The 22,299-nt window shown below is 35.0% G+C and overlaps 1 protein-coding gene across 1 annotated transcript in view; it reads right to left on the bottom strand.

Moving 5' to 3' along the window:
• Positions 1-59: 59 nt before the first annotated feature.
• Positions 60-22,299, bottom strand: part of LOC108738265 (probable G-protein coupled receptor 158) — a 115,951-nt gene continuing 93,711 nt past the window's right edge. Inside the window, exons 6-11 of the mRNA XM_025978927.1 lie at positions 15,065-15,133; positions 13,835-13,944; positions 10,009-10,223; positions 8,663-8,801; positions 949-1,054; positions 60-884 (exon numbers count right to left, since the gene is read on the bottom strand). Of these exons, the coding sequence (XP_025834712.1) occupies positions 270-884; positions 949-1,054; positions 8,663-8,801; positions 10,009-10,223; positions 13,835-13,944; positions 15,065-15,133 (1,254 nt within the window). The 3' untranslated portion in view covers positions 60-269. The remainder of the gene's footprint in view (positions 885-948; positions 1,055-8,662; positions 8,802-10,008; positions 10,224-13,834; positions 13,945-15,064; positions 15,134-22,299) is intronic.

Raw genomic sequence — 22,299 nt, 5'->3', positions numbered from 1 at the left:
TTTTTTTTTTTTTTTTTTTGTTGTCTGACATACAATCGCTTAATTGTTATCAGGAAGTACACTAAAACGACAACAAACAGTTGGGATTTTTGCAGTTGACTGTACGACAAAGACAGTACCTAGTTTAGATTATTATTATTATATTATCAGCAAAGGCAGACGAAAATCTCCATGAATACACTTATAAAGGTATAATATTAACGAATTCGTTGTGAAAGATGAAAAGGGATGGGTTTTGTTTAAAGGTTGACTAACACCAATGTTTGGTTTTATACACTGACTTCTTCAGTAAATCTGGATTTGTCGTCTAAATTTATTACAATCGAATGCGTTTTTGCATGTCCGGATTTTATTAGTTTGCTTTCTGCGGACAAACTTTCATCCCCTGACTTTATCGAGATGACTTCTTCGCCCTCATTCTCAGTAATAGTTTTGGTGATCAAAGTAATTGGCGAATTGTTACTCTGTACTTCTTCGTCAATTGTATCTACAAATGATATGCTTGTATGTTTTGTATGTTTCGTGTTATCTTTCGGCAATTGGCCTTCCACTACGACATCGTAAATTTCTCGTTGAACGTTTGTCCCTTCGAATCTACTGGCCGCTTCTTGCATCGCAGCAATTTTCAGAACTAAATGTCTGTTTCCGAATCGCATGTTTCGTTCTCTTAGCATTTCTAGCTGGGTGTAAAGGCGTTGAAATTCGTTTTTTATTTCTTCTTCGTTGATCTCATTCAGTTCGGCGTTTGCACCAGACGAATTCGTGCTGGTATACAATGAATTGGAAATGCGAGCTCTGCCAATAAATTTACTTGTATGAGATTTAGAGATCATTGCGCCGGAACTTTCGTCAGTTTTATCATGACCTTTGAAGACCATATAAGCCTGGAAAATAGACTTAAATGTAGTAGCCTTTATCAGGACAAAAAGGTCTACTTTAAATACGTACTTTACTCCCGAATATTAATCCTAGGAGGAGAGTAACTGTCAGCTGTGTATGACAAAAGAATATGATATATAGTAGGTCTGGATTTGCGGGCTTCTGAAGAAACAACCTGTAAAATTAAAATCGGGGATTTCCAGAGCTTTACAGGCGGCCTTCCGGGCGAACAAACCCTTTAACTTTCAACTGTCTAACTGAATTTGTATTATACAATATAACACAAATCACTTTTGCTTTTGTAAATAAACAAATTTCAACGAATGAGTTAAATAGATGCAATAAAAAGCAGCAAATAAATTATAAACAGGAACATTCCTACATTATTATTTTGTTGATCGTGCAACTTTAGGGCGTTTTAAGCGTGCCAGGTTTATCTAGATGCACTTTTCTATTACTAACATCTTTGGCATTACTTAATCTACAAGGCGAACATTATTAGCATATAATAAGCACAATACTGCACGCATTACCTGCATTTAACAATTTAACATGGCACACAAGCACATTTTCTCAAGGATTATTCGAGTAAGTCGATATTACGTCTTTCGAAATTTTAGTTTGCTATTAATCGTTAAATGCTATGGTATTTCCCTAATTATAACCCAACAATGAAATTGCTAGACGCTAAATCAAAAGTTTGCTTGAGTTGTACAACACTGCACAATTGATTCAAAACAATTGCAGTTGTTCGTATGCGAAATAAATCTCATTGTCAAATGACTCGCTCCTGTTTGTGCGGACGTATTAGGTCCAGATTATTAAACGTTCTGGACTTCGAAACATAAATAATGTTCGAAAAATACAGCATCTTCCTTGCTTTGTACAGACTTTACACTGCATTGGGTTTTAATTTAGAGGACGCAAATTTGTTACCATGAATGAACCCAACTCTGACAAATTATCCCATCCATTCATCCTTAAAAGCTACTACGAAAAACTGAATTTGACTCCTAACTTTCTGCACCAAGTGTATATTTCATTGGTAGAAATATTCCTGACAGGTACGCACTCATTCAGGCATAAGAAAATAATTTGTCTCTGTTCTCCGTAGTACCTATCGTATTTTTCTTGACCTTAAAGGGTAAAGAAAGAAAACAAGAATAAACAGTAATTTTGTTGTAACGTTAGGGTTTACATTTTAACTTTTGTTAACTGGGCGCAAATCTCTCATTTAGAAATTTTATTTTGCTAGATTTAACAAGTTCAGTTTTCCATTAAATAAACGCGAAGAATTAAACGTTGTAATTAACGCCGGTGTGAATTCGTATTGCTTATGGATAATAAATTTGTAATAAATGTTATTATTTACGTAGAAAATTGTGTTATTCACTATATTGAATAACGTCCTTTTCAACGTAAGGGTATCTGCCTGTTTGATAAAAAGCTGACGATGACGATAACAAACGCTTACCACATCTGATTGATCCTGTATGCTTACGCTCTCTGCGAGAAAAGTCGGCAAGCTGTGTTGGAATTTGTTATTTTATTCAGTTGCTTTCAGTGGTCAATTATTCTGATTATGAATGTAAGTACTTGTTTCATAGAAGAAAAGTCAAAAACAGACTATAGACATAAATATTATAATTTTCCTAATCTCTATGAAAGCTTCGAGAATTTTCCACGACGAAGCGCATGCGTTAGTTACTTAGGTACTGCTACAACACGTCCCTGCATGATAGAAGCGGCTTTCGTTCGCCTGTTACCGATCGTACGTGATAATTCGTTTACTGTTATTAGCGAAAAATCGTACTCGCGTGTGTAATCGTTAAATCGATTAATTGATTTATAAAAAGGTGTTTTGTGCAATTTGACTACAACATGTGTGGTGAATCTAAATTAAACGGACTTTGAACAGACTTGAAATACAGCAGAAGAAAAGCTGAAGAAAATGGCCCCGGATGCACAAAATGAAAATCGTTTCATCTGTTAAGGTAAGCCTATCCTTTCTAATAGATCGTTTTTTAATTGTTTATTGAAAATTTACGCTAACAATATGGAAAAATACTACAATACATCGGCTTCGATATATGGAAAATTATGATTAATATTATGCAGTAGAGTTAAATAAAATATGTTTTAATTGTATCATTATACAGTGTTGTTTAATGGACAATTAAGGGCAGAGTACCTACACCAGTTTATTCACATAATGCCTAGGCACACATGCATAATCGCATGCCATTTGGAAATTTCATTTCGCTCAATTTAACAAGTTCAGTTTTTCATTAAATAAACGTGAAAATTGAAAGCTCCTGTTAGCGCTTTTATTTTCCAAGCGCCAGTGTGAACTCGTATTGTTTATGGCAAACAAAACTTTAGACTGTTAATTATGATTTATTGTTTGCATTACGATTGGGCGAAATTTACACTTTTTTTGCGTATCCAGTCCCTGAAGAAGGCAACTTTGTTACTGAAAAACACTTCGGATTTTTAGTGTCGTGTTTTGAGTTGTTTGGTGTGTTCTAACAACACCACCAAAGTTTTCAGCATTGTTGATTTGATGGAAATTGCAAACTAATATTTAGTTCTTTGGGGACCACAATTTGAATATAAATATGAATCTCTTATCTTTCTTATTGGGGAATTTTGATTGTTTGTTATGTGCTTTCGTCTTCTTAGAATATTTAGAAGTTTTAGTGTATGTCTTTGAACAAAGTTAAATTTGTTTCGAGGCGCTATTTTTGAGACTAATAAATATTTATGATAATTTGAAATGCTTATTACAATTGTACTGGAAGTGAAAACTTTAATTACATTCAGTTCGGCGAAATACGTTTGCATGAAGAACAAAAACAAGCTATGTACATTGTACATTAATAAGACTAAAAAGTTACAGCCAGAAGAAGGCAAGCACAAAAAGGGAAGAAAACACAATTTTGTCTCATTAGAGTTTTAAATGTAAACTGCACAGTGTCTTAATAGAAACCCTCTACTACTCTGTCTTTATGTTGTAATATAAATTTTCGTGTGCTATTCCTTCTTGACGTTAGGTACTGACAACTTATCCTGTAATATCTTATTGTTTCTTCTGTAAGCTCCTATCTATTCCTTCTTAATTAATTAGGAAAGTTATCTTATAATTAACGTGCTAGTTAAGCTAAAGTTCTATCTACTACTTAGTTATATCATATTTTTTGTAGCAAGTAATTTTTCTTCGTCGATTAATATGAGAGAAAGCTTCAGTACGAAAGAGTGCTTGTGTTCGGTTAAGTATCACTTTAGTACAACAAAAATTAGGAAATAAAACAGGAGAGGTAGTTGACGAGTAGGTAATATGAAAAAAATGCGGATTATTGGGAAAATTTGGCGAGAGAGAATGTTGAACTTGGCTATTGTTTGAACAATGCGTGGAACTTCTGCAGGATTTCAGAGCTTTGGTTGTTGGCGTGATTGTGTACGTTGTTAGGTTGGATTTAGTTAAGCGTTTTCACTCATTAGTACATAATCTATTACATTTTTTCAATGAATATCATTGTTGACCAAAACTAAACGCGGTGTTAGGTGTTTGAGGTGTCTACAATTGTGTAGCTGTGGTAAGTTAATGTTATCACGGTGATTTTATTAATTTTATATGTTATTTTTCAGTTAGAATACGTATTTTGGCATAAGTAGATACACAACATTACAAAATTTGCTGCTCCTTGAGTGTTTATTACTTAAATGAAGTGTGATATCTATACGTATCACCCTTTTTCGTATCATCTTAATAATCGACCAGATAAATCTGGTTCATGATAAGGGCATCAAACGGTTCTGAGTTCGATATCGAGGCTATTACATTATCTGCTACCCAATATAGGCAGGTACGTGTTGCGTAATGGAGCGCAGAAAGCTTTGATGATTCCTTAAATTACACCATTGTTATCAGTTTACTATTATTATTAAGCACGCTATTACTGACTAAGAACGCTATTACTAACTTCCGTGTCGTTCTATAAATGAGCAACTATATTAAATTCCATTCTCTAGGCCTTTTCTTATGTCATTTATTTCACCTAGCTACTTTACTTTATTTCAGGCTTATTTTTTCTTTTTTATTGGATCATATTGCATCAGGGATAGATATATACAGGAATAAAAAAATTAGTATGTTTAGATTTGCAGATGATATAGCGTTCGAAATGTGGTGTTATAGGCGGATGATGAGGATATCGTGGGTAAAAAAGGTTAGAAATGAAGAGGTATTGGAAAGAATAGGAGAACCGAGGACTCTATGGAAATCAATAAAAAATAGGCGAGATAGGTTGGTAGGACACCTTCTCAGGCATGAAGGTCTAGTCAGAGACATATTAGAGGCAGAAACAGGAGTTAGGAGGGGTAGAGGTAGACCTAGATTAGATTACTCTTCGCAAATAGTTAAGGATGTGGGCTGTTCTAGTTTTAGGGAAATGCGAAGTTTAGCTCAGGGTAGGAAAGAGTGGAGGTACGTGTCCAACCAGTCTTAGGACTGATGACCTTATGATGATGATGATAGCAGTATTAGCATCTAGCAAGGAGGAGTTGGAGATGGCTTTAAATAAAATGGAAGCGGTATTGACAAAACAGTATTGTATAAAAATAAATATAAGTAACACAAAAATGCTGCTATGTAGCGGAAGAAAACGTAGGGAAAGAGCGAATATAAAAGTAGGAGACGAAAAATTAGAAGAAGTGACTGATTTTAGGTGTCAAGGAAGTCAGATAAGTCAGGACGAAAGGAGTGGTAGGGATATAAAGCAGAGGATAGCGCAGGGTCGAGTCGCCTTCAATAAAAAAAGTCACTTCGGTTAATTTAGAAATTCGAAAATGATTGTTAAAGATATATGTTTAGAGCGCAGCGCTGTGCGGGTGCGAAACATGGACGATGGACGCTGCGGAAAAGAAAATGTTAGAAGCGTTCGAAATGTGGTTTTACAGGCGAATGATGAGGATGTGGATAGAGAAGGTTAGAAACGAAGAGATGTTAAAAAGAATAGGAGAACAGAGGACTCTATGGAAGTCAAGAAGAAATAGGCGAGATAGGTTGGTAGGACAACTTCTCAGGTATGAAGGTTTTGTCAGAGAGATATTAGAGGCAGAAACAGGAGTTAGGAGGGGTAGAGGTAGACCTAGATTAGATTACTCTTCGCAAATAGTTAAGGATGTGGGTTGTTCTAGTTTTAGGGAAATGCGAAGATTAGCCCTCAGGATAGGAAAGAGTGGACGTGCGTGTCCAACCAGTCTTAGGACTATTTTATTTATTTTAACTTTTTTTGCGTAAATCAATTAAGGTTGGGGTTTTCACGTATGCCTGTTTCAAAAAGTATTAAAAGACTTTTCGGTATTTAAGATACCTAACCCCCGTCGGGGGTTGTGTGGTACCAGTTGAATGCTTAGGTTAAACGTAGGAGGAACATTTTTTATAAAATTTTCAAAAGGATTTTAGTGAAACTTCAGGTTTTAGTGTTATGTTTCGCAGTTTTGATAGTCGATGTTCCATTTGATTAATTTTACCTTGTACAAGCGAATTGATTTAATTGTTTATGTGGTTTCTGTTGCCACGGGGACATTTTCGAATTAGGGTTTGAATTAAAAGTCATGTTTATTGGTTTCAAATGGACTCTGAATTTCGGAAAACAATTGGCCGGTAATTAAATAAACAGCCTACGATATTTGTAATAATGAATTGTTTCAGCATGCATAATTTTTACCAATGGCGGCGACGCTATATTTACTATTTTTTGTTTGTTTAAATACTAATGTACGAGATTAATTATTTATATTATGTCGTTCAAAATAATGTTGTTTGTTATACGAAAAACGTTTGAATTTGTACTTTAACTGTCTATTATTAAAAATTTTTCACAGTAACGTTTAATTAAAATCTAACCTAAATGAGTTTCGAAAATACTAATTATCTGTATCTATTTGATCGATCTGTTTGTCGTAAATGTTTTGTATCACAGGTTTAATGAAATACCTACCTATTTACATTTAGACATTCGGTAAATTTAATGGTAGAAACGATAACTGGGTTCAGTATATCATTAATTGGAATTTTGTAAATTATATCGAGAGCAGTTTTGATAAAGGTGATTTTTTAAAAACTTTACAATTTATGATACTTTTAGACATTCTTGTGACTTTTGCTAGGTACAATCTAAAATCGACATCAATATATTCATTCCAATTATTGTAAAACCGTTTGGGAATTTATTCGAGCGTTAAAATGAAATCTTAGTGGATTGTAGTGACATTAATAATAAATAATCGTTCAGGTACTTTAGTGGTGGTGGTAGTAGCATGCTATTCTGTGAGTATTTACGTTTTATCGGTTTAGAATATATATTTCTAACACGCATGTCTATTATAAAACACGCAAACTGATTCAAGTCAACAATATTTTTGTGGAAATTAGTCCGAAGACGATTTTAAAAGTGAAGAAAATTTTCTAAAAATTAAGCTAATCTTCGCATTTCCCTAAAACTAGAACAACCCATATACTTAACTATTTGCGAACAGTAATCTAACCTAGGTCTACCTCTACCCCTCCTAACTTCCGTTTCTGCCTCTAATATGTCTCTGAATATCCATGTAAAATTATTTTAGGAAACATTAACGTTTCAATAGATTATAGAGGTTCGTGTTACTATTGCGATCCGTCAAATGGGCATACACCATCTGGTGGCAAAATTTATAACTCGAATGAGGGAAAAATTTACATAGGAACTGTGCACGCAAATTGTAAAATTGNCAGAGCGCGAAAACCCCGAACTCAGTTTCGGTTTCGGTCGTAGTTTCGGCAGGTTTGCCGCCGAAACCGAAACTAAACCGAAACTCGTTTTTTTGCCGAAACTCGACCGAAACCGAAACCGAAACTGAAACCGAATTTTCGGTCGGACACTACTTGGCTTTAATAAACGAAATTTAAAGAATGAACACAAAAGTTGCTTATGCTTGGACATAACGATGGACTTTGGCGAATGTGTATGTTATAACTTATGACCAAATGACAAAGCAGTGAAACAGTTCAGAACGATAATATCTTTGTATGTAGTAGGATGATATCTGTATCTTTCGATATGTAGGTGGGTTTTAAGCCACAAGAGTGGCGTAGATTTGAATATTGGATACGTTATATTGTAACTCGATGTTAGAGATAGTGTATTGATAAACCAATTCGGCCTGATTGCATATAGATTCTGCAGCACTGACGCTGAATGCATAGACTTCGAAATTAATTACATATTAGATTCTGCAACCGATACACAATGTGTTTTCACCCTTCACCGATCTGTAAGGCCCGCATGTGACAACCCTCGTGTGGGTAAATAGATTAGAACGGTGGACGTCGATTTGCATTACTCCAGTTCCTGGTCTAAACCATACGAACTAATTATTAAAATAAAAGAAAGTCAATAAAGGTCGTTCTGACGTTTGCTTTTCTGTCTCCTTGTTACGCCGTTAATGCTTAACAAGACTAATTCGGAAAGTTTTACGTCTGTGTGAGGAAGTTAGTTATTAATTAAAATTAATGCCATTTTCTGAAAACTTCCAGTCTCCTATGTGTATTCTAAACTAACTTACCTTGAAAAAAAAAAACGCTTCCTATAGAATTTTGTTGAATAGATAGCAATAGCAAGGAAAGGAAGAAGTGGCCGACTTGTAAATGAAAATCCTTAATTACCGAAAACAAAAATGTAGAAAAAGCGTTGCAATGCTAGAATATTTCGTATGGAAAGTTATACAGTCATGCACTTACATGGAAATATTCAAGAAGAGAGAAAGTAAAAATTCATTGTAAATTGCCATCGAAATAAAGCGGCTCTCGTTGAATTCTGATGGTGCCTTTCTTACCACAATGCATAACCGTATTCCCCATACCAAGAAGGCAACCTCAACTAAAACAATTCAACAGTTTTTGATTTTAGTATTTCAACTACGTGTATGTATCATGTATTTTATTGGAACCAAGTTTCTTATGTACATTATGACAGCAGGGAACCGTCCAGAAAAAAATCAGTGTTACCAAATAAATTGCCTAGTTTTTCACTCAAATTACCTTACATTTTCTTATTGCGAAACAAATTTTTAAACAAAAAAATAATAATTTGGCGTAAAAAGGTACATAACCTTTAAACAACAAGAATTCATTTGACACAAAAATTAAATAAGGATCCCCTATTATCTAAGCTGACTCTAAATTTCCTACGTCTGGAGAAATTTCTTTAGGCTAGACAACGCAAGCCAAAAATCGAACGTGTCAGTGGACATCTCTCTCTTTCATACTTGCTTCTTGCAGAGAGACTGTTACTTAACGAGGTGGAATCTATTAGTTTGACATCTGGGGAATATATCCAGTAGGAGTAATTTAAAAATGCTTTGGAAGTTGACCTATTAGTAGCGTAAGAAACTTCGTTCCTACCGGGTGTTCCACGAAAACATACAGCTCTTTTAAATTTCACGTTGCTAGTTTATTTCTATTCTACTATACGTCAACGGAGTTTATTTGGACAATTTTCTTAAACAAGTTTTCAACAGTTTATGATATTTTTACGTGGTTTGGCTCATTTCAGAAATTATATGTTTCTGTACTTTCTACATTTTATGTTTGTTCTTTTAGTGTGACTTTCTTGTCTGGAAATCAAATGAGTTGTATTGGTCCCGACGGAATCAAAAGAAAGTTTCGAGATAATAAAATTTACTTTAACTTTTTAAAAACCTTTTGGAGAAAGTATTCAACTTGTATCGAATTTTCCGGGGGTTTTTTAATAAAATTGAAAAGAATCTTCTGAACCGAGTTTCATCTTTTTACAGTTGCCAATATGTTTTTTATCAGATGAAAGAAAAAGATTGAAGGTTTTTTATTTTATTTTGAAGTTACAAACGTAATTTATCATTCAGGGGAAATACAAGTCCATTTGATTTGTACTGAAAGTTGGCAGGACGAGATTAAAAATGTATGAAATGAGAAATTTATTAAGTTAATTTACCCACTTACTCCTAGTATCTTTTCTCGAATTCAGGACGAACTTAAATATAACTATGACTGTATATTATCAGTTGTTTTATGATTAGTGTTAATATAGGTACTCATATTTAACTTACGTGCTGTGAAAGAGTGATCCCACCAGTCGGTTCGGCATAGATAAGCTTTCAAATTGTCAGCAGTCCGTCGTACGACAACTACGGGAGGTGCCACAAGAGATCTGATAACAAGGAACACGCTAAAAATAGCAACTATCACTCCGAGCCTTTTTAACAGATTTGTGTCTGTTATTTTAACTGCTTTAGCCGATCGTACTCGGAAGATTACGGATATTCTGAAACAAAGAATTAAAATAAAAAAAGAATATACAGAAAAGCTTTGCAAGGATTTAAAGCTCACACAGTTGCAATAAAGAGTAATGTAATAGGACAAGCAGGTAAGACCGGGCATGTGTTAATATACGTGTGATTAAAGTGGTAGTTTCTGGGAAATTAACTAACAGATAAAAATAAAAATACGTTTCGTGACTGTGGTTGCTCGCTGTGCGACATTAGGCATACATGACGTGTCTTCACAATTTACTCCACTTCTGTTGCAGTTAATACGAGACAACCTCTGCCACATACGAATCTGGGGTTTTAATGATGACGGAAATGCGGAAGTGTTTTGCTCACTTTGCAATATTTATTCAGTACGCTATGTTTTATACCGAATTTAATGTTTGTTTAGATCGTTGTAAACGGCAACGTGAATTTCTGTATTTAAAAGTACCTTTTACTAAAGGACCTGTTACGTAAGCAGAGTTTTAGTAATTTATGTCAGCAAAAGTAAGCAAAGCTTTTACCCCCCCCCCTCCCATGCTTAGATAAGCATTGATATATATTTTCAAGAATAGATAAGTATTAATGTTGCCCAAATTCAGTCTTGGTCTTGCAGTCTTGGTCTTGTTCTTGCGTTTTTGCAAGACCAAGACCAAGAACAAGACCGCGTATTTTTAGCAAGACCAAGACCAAGACTGACCGTGCAAGACTTGAGCAAGAACAAGACATAGCCTGCAAGACTCTTGCGTCTTGCAGCTAGGACTTAGCGCTATTTCACTGAGTAGTTAGGTGTAACAGTTCGGTGTATAGGTAGGTACGCTTAGGAATTCTATGAGACGCAAAAAACTGTATCAAAGAATATGAAAAACTGGACCTATGCGCATTACGACTAATACCATAAACATAGCGAATAAAAAAATTATTAAAATCAAACTGAGTGCATGCATAGTTATGTTTTAACCATCGGCACTTTGATAATGCGGCATCAAAGGTTTTGTACTTACTTCTCAAAGAAATTTGCCGCTTTTCGGAAGTACATGGTTATGATACACGCGCCGGCGGCTTCTTTTGAAATCTAAAACAATCGTTGCCGCCACGCCGAAATCATAACATTTGACACTATTTGATTGCCGCCATAGGGTGTAGGTATACTCATGCAAAATAATTTCGAATTTTTTTACACGCTTTATATTATTGTTTGATTTGCGGCGGCATCCTTATCATAGAGCCGGCACGTGGCGAGGCGGCGCGGTAGAAAGCAAGGATCATAAATGTTTATTAAGAAACAGTTACTTCCATGGAAAACGACATATAGGTCAGTTGATTTTTCGAATTTCTTATCAAATCTTCAGTTATTTATTAATCTGCTTGATCTTTACTATGGCTATATTCATTCAAGCTCACAATGTTCCAATTCTAATACGTTTTTCTAGGATTTAAAGTAAACTTTAATAAATAGTAATAGACTAATAGGTAATTGCAAGACTTGCAAGACTCTTGCTGCAAGACCAAGACCAAGACCAAGACTGGGAGCGCAAGACCAAGACCAAGACCAAGACCAGGTGTATTGGCACAAGACCAAGACCAAGACTGGCTAAGTCTCGTCTTGTTCTTGCGTTTGGGCAACACTAATAAGTATCCCGAAATAAAAATGTTCGGTCTCTCAGAGTCTCTGAAAGCGAGACTCTAGTCTTCGTCTATCATAGTCTCTCTGGTGTCGCTGAGAGAGACTGTCAAGAGACTGTTAAAAATACTGTTTAGCGTCTCTGAACGAGAGACTCGAGTCGCTCGTAGAGAGATCCTCATTTCGTATCCAGTGTCTGAACGAGAGATTCGAATCTCAATAAGTGGTGTCTCGATAAACATGGTTAAAATTTTCTTAGTTCAACATCTTTCAGAGATTCCAGTCTTTCTACGGGAGACTCAAGTCTCTTAATTTTTCGATTTTATTCATTCAGTCTCCCTCCGAGAAACTGGAATCTCTGGATTATCAATTTTATCGTTCGAGTCCCTCATACAGAGACTGTGAGAGATCCATAAAAACACCTGAGCAATAACTGAGAGATTGTGAAAAACTGTGAGAGACGCTCTCTGAGAGACTGGAGAGAGACTGAAAATTTTTGTCTAGGGTAGGGTTGCCATATTTGTTAAATCAGAATCTATTAGGTACTAGATTTTCCAAAAACAGTAAATAAATAAATATTGGTGACATAATTACCGTATAGATCAATAAGCAAAGCAAAGACCTCTCAGCTAGTGCTAGGCAAAAATATCGATATATCAATAGTTATCGATAATTGTCGATATATCGATAACAATAATAGCAATTGACAACTATTGATATATTAGTAACTATCGATAGTTGTAGGCGTATCGATATATTCGATAATTATCGATATTTTTTTGTTATCGATAACTAAAAACGTTATCGCCCAAGACTACTCACAACCCTCTTTGGTATTTATCTAAAACTTGAATAGCCCCTATAGGTATAAATATTCTGTTACATTTCAAAACACTTTAAATTCCATATCCAAATTTAAAATGTTACATTTTTCAAAAAAAAAAAAAAGAGAGACGAATACGTGCCACATGTCGTTGATAAAAACGTATTAAACGAGTTGAGTCGACATTGCCTTTTCCGAATGTTTACTTTGCTATAACTTCTGAATAAAAAGAAGCAGAGTATTTCGTCCGGCCCTTTTGAATGACGACAATGCCTAAAAGTCTTTGGCGATTCTGCCTTTCTTTGTTATATTCGCGAAGAGTACGTTGTGTTCCATGAGATCCGGCACCCATTTTATTCGCTGTGAAACATCTTCTACTTTTGTTTCCTTCTTTTTTTCCTTTACAAAGGTAGTAACAAATTGTATCATTAGACTAAACAATACATTGTTATGTTTATGTTTTTTGAAGTATGGCACTTTTACGTTCTTAAATAACGGCGTGCCAAGAAACGTGAAGATAACTAATGATATTGCTCTAATGCTTTAAGAAGATTTCCTTTTGGAGATGCGTGTCATGGAAAAATAAGTAGGTACAACTGTCTCTTTTATCAGTACCAAAAAAAATTATTTAATATGGCATAAGACGGTTTTTAAATGATGATTGTCGTTACTAAAAGTTTTTAAAGAATTTATATCTTAATTGAGCTAACCAATGTTAGGACAGTGTGCTATTCTACTGTTTATAGAACTTCCGATGACGGATACAGACTGTTTAGAGTGCCATGAACCTTCGGGTGCGTTATTTTAATATTGATTCTATGTGCCTCTCTATACAGACCGAGCGGCATGGCCTAGAGGTTTACATCATGGCTTAGCATTTAGGAGGACGCAGGTTCGATTCCGGGTGGGTCCGTCTGCCTTGGTCGTCCAAGTTTTTCTGTGATTTCCTTGGATCACCTAGGCAAAAGCTGGGGCAGTAATATTCCGTAGGTAAAATTTCATTCTCTTCTGTCTTCATTTCATCCGTTACAACCCAATGTCAAGGTTCATCTCATTCTAAATTACCTCTACTTAATCGAAACTGTTCGAAAAAGTGGAAGTTTATGAAATTGTAAAATGTTCAGAAAGTGGTTAATCCCTGTGAGCCATTAAAGTGGTTAATATTTATGTAAGCTTACCTCCAGGTCTTTAGCATCAGTGCACCGTACGTCAGAGAAAATCCAATTTCTCGAAGCCAAATCCTTATTGTGCACGTGTAAATGTTTGGTCTTGGATACATCACAACTGTCTGCAACAGAAATTACAATTTGCACTACCTAACTGAACTATAGTTCGCCAATTTCACAAATCTTTGTTTTGCTATTAAACACAAGACCAATTACTTTAAGTTGCTGCAACACAAATTGTGACTAGCACTATTATCAAAGCATTCACTATCAAAAGCAGAAGTTTCGTTAAATATCTATGAATAAAACTAAGCCAAAATCGCTTCGAGCTGATGCCTAGTACGCTTCCACCGTAAATATCGTGTAACAAGCAATTAAAATTATAACATCAAACACTCTTTGATTTCCTGCTTAATTATTTGTTTTAAAACTAATTTCTGCAAGTAAAGAGAATTTCTGGTATTAAAAAAAGAGAACACTGACATACATACGATTGACGAACTCAAACTTTCGGAAATGAGTTTGACACTGTAAGAAGTGTAACACGTTTTTACAATTCTCTGCCTTACCCTCCGGTTTTGCATTAGAGTGTAGGGCATCAGCATTAGTAGCTGATGGGAACAGAACATGCAAAAATTTATCGTTTTGCTGTGTGTTTTAAGTGTAGTCAAGTACAATGCTACTACATATATAATAATAGATACTTTGTTGAAAAGATTAGGGGGTACACAAGCAAGATTATATATTTAAGAATCGGTTGTTGTTATATTGCACTGCATAGCGCCATTTATTCTTTCATATTATAGCCGGCATTTTACGAGCAATAAAATGGTTATGTTTAGGTTGGATACCTGTAATCACGGTTATTACTTCCACTTGTTTATGTTTCAAGTTTTTATTGTGATTGCCAAATTAATCCGTTTAGCTTTCACCTTTTATTGGACACAGACAGAATCTGTATTGCGTTTTCATCCAGCCAATCTCGTCATATTATTTATAACAATATCGCGATTTATCTTCGAATCTAGGCAACATTTGTACGACGAGACAAAGTATACAATTTTATATATACCTACATAACAAAACAACAATCGCTATAGATATTTTTATCAACTATACCAACTGGGAAAGAAATGCTTTTGTTTTGTAGAGAGATATATACCTACATTTATACTATGCTCTCTTTTGGTTGAATTTTAACTAGACATAAAGCCTTTCTCAATCGGTATATCATTCTCTTACCGTACAATAAATGAAAAATGCGCCCAGTGTTATCACCCTTAGAAGAACTGGACTAGCAGCTCTGACAACCTGGAACAAGTAGAAATAATTGTTGGTTATTTTACCCTATTATATGGTTCAAATATAGAATAAGTTAGGGTTAATCGTCGCGGTTAATTTAAAAATTCGAAAAAGGTTGTTAAAGGTGTATGTTTGGAGCGCGGCGTTGTACGGGTGCCAAACATGGACAGTGGGCGCGGCGGAAAAGAAAAGGTTAGAGGCGTTCGAAATGTGGTGTTACAGGCTAATGATGAGGATACCTTGGATAGAGAGGGTTAGAAATGATGAGGCATTAGAAAGAATAGGAGAACAGAGAACTCTAGGGAAGTCAATAAGAAATAGGCAAGATAGATTCGTAAAATACCTTCTCAAAGACAAACACTTTTCAAAATATAAATTCTGAAATGCATTTCGCAACCTTTGCTTTTGCTGTTTGTTTGAATTAGACAGTAAGGTAATATATACTTTGTTGAAATGTGATTTGCTCGCTTTCTAGTTATTAATGAGCTTGTAGATTCCAATTACACTGGATTGGATTATATTTCGAAATTGAACAGCGTCTATTATTTATCAACGGTATTAATTCGTTTGTGGTGAATTTAAAATGACGTTTGTTTTGATAGGCATAAATGTTAAATGTTCAACTGATCATTTTTTCATTAATGATTTATAAAACACAAATGAGATTTTGGTAAAACTGCATTTATATTAATGTTATGATTGGTTATCAGCCAGAGTTTCATGTTATTACAAAAAATTTGCATTAAACATTAAAAAATACCGTTCCAAAAACCCTAGACAAAAATTTTCAGTCTCTCCCCAGCCTCTCAGAATCTTTCAGAGTCTTTCAGCGTCTCTGAGAGCGTCTCTCACAGTCTCTCAGTGATTGCCTAGGTGTTTTTATGGGTCTCTCACAGTTTCTGTATGAGAGACTCGAACGATAAAATTGATAATTCAGAGATTCGAGTCTCCCACAGAGAGACTGAATAAATAAAGGTGAAAAATGAGAAACTCGAGTCTCTTGTAGANATTAAAAACACGCTCACCTTCAACGAAATTTCCTTTCCGAGGCTTTGTGTTAGCCCAATCACATATTGTGTCAATACTTATCATTTTATCGTAATTTAAAAACTTGGAAATTGCACGGTACACTACAAGAATTACGATAAATTTTCCCTAATCGGCGCCATGTTTTTAGGCTCCTCCCATTTGACGGATCCCAATAGTACTTACCTACCTAAGTAGGGATATTTTTGTTCGAAAAATATAAAAAAGCAACTTAATTAAAAAGAAGTCCGTAGAAAGCGTCCCTCGTTGTTTGCAATAGCGACGTTCCGTGTGAAAAGTACAAATTTAATCTAGAGTGAATTTTCTTTACCATGAAGGCAATCTGTTTTTCTAATAGATCAATTCTGTTTATCTGCGGACTTCGAACACAGCTTCTATTCGAACGAAAACAGATTAGGGAGGTGCTTTTGAAAAGGGAAAGGGTGGATAGGAGATCGAATTCCACTGACATAAATCAGGGTTTATCGTGCAGATTCAGTTAAGTGATATGAGCCTGTCTGTTGCCTTATGGATACTAAACATAACTATATATAGCTAAATAGATAAATATTCAACTTAAAATAAAGAATAGTCTTTACTACCTGTACTGTACTATCAACACGAAAAATCTAAATAAGCCTTTTATTTCTGGAAACGTAGGGTTAAACAGGCTAAATCAGTCCACATTTTAATTTAGAATAACGATTTTAAGCTGCCCTATTTACGCTGTGAAGGTAACAAACTAAACCATTTGTTTTATTTTTATTTTTATTTATTTATATACAATGCTGTTTCGTCAAACTTATATTACTTTTTATTATTTTATATAAAAACAGAACTATAGATGTATTATTCTGTATTAATTCAGTAATTTCAAGGCACTTCGAGGGTTGTTTTTCTAGAACAGACCATTAAAACTAGTATGGCACCAACAGTGAACTGAAAGGGGTTGAAGAGTGCAAATATTCTGGAAAATATTTGTGGGACGGAATCATATTTAGCGGAGAGTTATGTATCAAAAGGATTAGCATAAAATGCAAATGTGCTCTAAGCTAAATTCAAAACTGAGAGGGTAGATCATGTGTTACAACGTGCGACAGGTACCTAGGTTTTTAATTAGGAAAAATGAAAATGCGGGATGACAGAGTGACATCTAGTAAAAAATGCTGTCTGGTATGGTATATATATATATATACACATCGGTATTTGTAATATGCTTAATATTCGACTCCGAGGATTGCGTAGGTACTTCGCCTCAAGCGAGAGGATTGTCCAGGAGACAAGAGCCGGACGTACGCTAACCGTATTGGGTTTTCACACGACGCAAACTATAGTTGCGACGTTCAAAATTGGCCAAGTCCGCAATAAAACTGTCGCATTTACTTTCTTCTTTCAACTTACTAACTAGACTAGAGCGGTGGCTGACACTAAACGCCTACTTTTACGCACGACAGACGTTGCAGGGAATAACGTAAACATAGAAAAGAGATGTCAAGTGGGAATTGCAGCGTACACTAGTAAAGAAAATGGAATAACATTACACCAATTAATTTGTAACAGAAAGAGATGCAGACAGGCAGGATTTGAGTATGTTGCCGGCATCGGACACTAAAGAAAGTTCAACATTCTCAGGATTTTTTTTGTGTATTTAAGTAATCTCTAACCGCTACACCGTTTACTATTATTCAGTTACCTCTTTTCTCTTTGTCATGAAGCATTTCCTAACTTAACAAGGGCGTGTTCAAAACGTATTAAATGACTACAGTTCCAAGTGGAAAAAAGAAAGAAGATACGTCCATCCTCACAGATAATTTATTGTGGACTTTACCAATTTTGATCGTCTTAACTATACCACACATTTTTAATTCGTTTGTATACACCAGTGGTTAGATAAAAACTGAATATATTTTAAGTATATGCAATATTCAAAGGGCGGCATCATATTTTGAATAATACGACGTGAAAATTCGTAAAAAATTGTAAAATCTATGTTTTGCCTTGCCTGTATATCATGGTGTACTTTGGTGTGTATGTTTTAACGTTAACTGCTACTAAAATACTTAATTAGTGTAACAAACCTGCTACCAATTCTCCATGTTTCAGGTAATTTATTTACCTAGTATGTGCATAGGTATTGTATATTTTAGCGGCTGAAATCCATTACATTTAACGTAAGAGGGGAAGGTTTAATTAATTGTATGATGAGTTGTTTATGATCACGGGAAAATTTTAATATTTACGTTTGTGTCGCGTAAAATGTGCAGGTTTAAAAAGCGATCTGACTACTGAAATAAGAATTAACCGTAATGATAGTCAAATTCTTCAGACTAAACCCGCAATTAAGCTCGTGCCTTTGACAAGAAGTTACAGTTAATATCGAGCTTCCTTTCGAATGAAACCGAAACCGAAACTTCCTTATAAGGATCACGTTTTGAGAGAAAAATAAAGAAAACGTTATTATAATCAGTCAGTTTTATTTTTTTATCTTCAAATCACATAGCTCTGCAGTCTTTGACATTTTCACTTATTGATAATCAAATCAAAATCAACATAACAACCCCTCATTTAAGGAAATACTTTAATTGCGCCTTAAAAATACTTAAAATAGGTGTATACTTCGCTTGGATGGAATTTAACGCGCCGAACATGACCGAGCAGAGCGCGAAAACCCCGAACTCAGTTTCGGTTTCGGTCGTAGTTTCGGCAGGTTTGCCGCCGAAACCGAAACTAAACCGAAACTCGTTTTTTTGCCGAAACTCGACCGAAACCGAAACCGAAACTGAAACCGAATTTTCGGTCGGACACTACTTGGCTTTAATAAACGAAATTTAAAGAATGAACACAAAAGTTGCTTATGCTTGGACATAACGATGGACTTTGGCGAATGTGTATGTTATAACTTATGACCAAATGACAAAGCAGTGAAACAGTTCAGAACGATAATATCTTTGTATGTAGTAGGATGATATCTGTATCTTTCGATATGTAGGTGGGTTTTAAGCCACAAGAGTGGCGTAGATTTGAATATTGGATACGTTATATTGTAACTCGATGTTAGAGATAGTGTATTGATAAACCAATTCGGCCTGATTGCATATAGATTCTGCAGCACTGACGCTGAATGCATAGACTTCGAAATTAATTACATATTAGATTCTGCAACCGATACACAATGTGTTTTCACCCTTCACCGATCTGTAAGGCCCGCATGTGACAACCCTCGTGTGGGTAAATAGATTAGAACGGTGGACGTCGATTTGCATTACTCCAGTTCCTGGTCTAAACCATACGAACTAATTATTAAAATAAAAGAAAGTCAATAAAGGTCGTTCTGACGTTTGCTTTTCTGTCTCCTTGTTACGCCGTTAATGCTTAACAAGACTAATTCGGAAAGTTTTACGTCTGTGTGAGGAAGTTAGTTATTAATTAAAATTAATGCCATTTTCTGAAAACTTCCAGTCTCCTATGTGTATTCTAAACTAACTTACCTTGAAAAAAAAAAACGCTTCCTATAGAATTTTGTTGAATAGATAGCAATAGCAAGGAAAGGAAGAAGTGGCCGACTTGTAAATGAAAATCCTTAATTACCGAAAACAAAAATGTAGAAAAAGCGTTGCAATGCTAGAATATTTCGTATGGAAAGTTATACAGTCATGCACTTACATGGAAATATTCAAGAAGAGAGAAAGTAAAAATTCATTGTAAATTGCCATCGAAATAAAGCGGCTCTCGTTGAATTCTGATGGTGCCTTTCTTACCACAATGCATAACCGTATTCCCCATACCAAGAAGGCAACCTCAACTAAAACAATTCAACAGTTTTTGATTTTAGTATTTCAACTACGTGTATGTATCATGTATTTTATTGGAACCAAGTTTCTTATGTACATTATGACAGCAGGGAACCGTCCAGAAAAAAATCAGTGTTACCAAATAAATTGCCTAGTTTTTCACTCAAATTACCTTACATTTTCTTATTGCGAAACAAATTTTTAAACAAAAAAATAATAATTTGGCGTAAAAAGGTACATAACCTTTAAACAACAAGAATTCATTTGACACAAAAATTAAATAAGGATCCCCTATTATCTAAGCTGACTCTAAATTTCCTACGTCTGGAGAAATTTCTTTAGGCTAGACAACGCAAGCCAAAAATCGAACGTGTCAGTGGACATCTCTCTCTTTCATACTTGCTTCTTGCAGAGAGACTGTTACTTAACGAGGTGGAATCTATTAGTTTGACATCTGGGGAATATATCCAGTAGGAGTAATTTAAAAATGCTTTGGAAGTTGACCTATTAGTAGCGTAAGAAACTTCGTTCCTACCGGGTGTTCCACGAAAACATACAGCTCTTTTAAATTTCACGTTGCTAGTTTATTTCTATTCTACTATACGTCAACGGAGTTTATTTGGACAATTTTCTTAAACAAGTTTTCAACAGTTTATGATATTTTTACGTGGTTTGGCTCATTTCAGAAATTATATGTTTCTGTACTTTCTACATTTTATGTTTGTTCTTTTAGTGTGACTTTCTTGTCTGGAAATCAAATGAGTTGTATTGGTCCCGACGGAATCAAAAGAAAGTTTCGAGATAATAAAATTTACTTTAACTTTTTAAAAACCTTTTGGAGAAAGTATTCAACTTGTATCGAATTTTCCGGGGGTTTTTTAATAAAATTGAAAAGAATCTTCTGAACCGAGTTTCATCTTTTTACAGTTGCCAATATGTTTTTTATCAGATGAAAGAAAAAGATTGAAGGTTTTTTATTTTATTTTGAAGTTACAAACGTAATTTATCATTCAGGGGAAATACAAGTCCATTTGATTTGTACTGAAAGTTGGCAGGACGAGATTAAAAATGTATGAAATGAGAAATTTATTAAGTTAATTTACCCACTTACTCCTAGTATCTTTTCTCGAATTCAGGACGAACTTAAATATAACTATGACTGTATATTATCAGTTGTTTTATGATTAGTGTTAATATAGGTACTCATATTTAACTTACGTGCTGTGAAAGAGTGATCCCACCAGTCGGTTCGGCATAGATAAGCTTTCAAATTGTCAGCAGTCCGTCGTACGACAACTACGGGAGGTGCCACAAGAGATCTGATAACAAGGAACACGCTAAAAATAGCAACTATCACTCCGAGCCTTTTTAACAGATTTGTGTCTGTTATTTTAACTGCTTTAGCCGATCGTACTCGGAAGATTACGGATATTCTGAAACAAAGAATTAAAATAAAAAAAGAATATACAGAAAAGCTTTGCAAGGATTTAAAGCTCACACAGTTGCAATAAAGAGTAATGTAATAGGACAAGCAGGTAAGACCGGGCATGTGTTAATATACGTGTGATTAAAGTGGTAGTTTCTGGGAAATTAACTAACAGATAAAAATAAAAATACGTTTCGTGACTGTGGTTGCTCGCTGTGCGACATTAGGCATACATGACGTGTCTTCACAATTTACTCCACTTCTGTTGCAGTTAATACGAGACAACCTCTGCCACATACGAATCTGGGGTTTTAATGATGACGGAAATGCGGAAGTGTTTTGCTCACTTTGCAATATTTATTCAGTACGCTATGTTTTATACCGAATTTAATGTTTGTTTAGATCGTTGTAAACGGCAACGTGAATTTCTGTATTTAAAAGTACCTTTTACTAAAGGACCTGTTACGTAAGCAGAGTTTTAGTAATTTATGTCAGCAAAAGTAAGCAAAGCTTTTACCCCCCCCCCTCCCATGCTTAGATAAGCATTGATATATATTTTCAAGAATAGATAAGTATTAATGTTGCCCAAATTCAGTCTTGGTCTTGCAGTCTTGGTCTTGTTCTTGCGTTTTTGCAAGACCAAGACCAAGAACAAGACCGCGTATTTTTAGCAAGACCAAGACCAAGACTGACCGTGCAAGACTTGAGCAAGAACAAGACATAGCCTGCAAGACTCTTGCGTCTTGCAGCTAGGACTTAGCGCTATTTCACTGAGTAGTTAGGTGTAACAGTTCGGTGTATAGGTAGGTACGCTTAGGAATTCTATGAGACGCAAAAAACTGTATCAAAGAATATGAAAAACTGGACCTATGCGCATTACGACTAATACCATAAACATAGCGAATAAAAAAATTATTAAAATCAAACTGAGT

The sequence above is a fragment of the Agrilus planipennis genome, unplaced genomic scaffold, assembly GCF_000699045.2.
Source record: "Agrilus planipennis isolate EAB-ADULT unplaced genomic scaffold, Apla_2.0 scaffold88, whole genome shotgun sequence".
Taxonomy (NCBI): domain Eukaryota; kingdom Metazoa; phylum Arthropoda; class Insecta; order Coleoptera; family Buprestidae; genus Agrilus; species Agrilus planipennis.
This window is presented reverse-complemented; position numbering and strand designations above follow the sequence as displayed.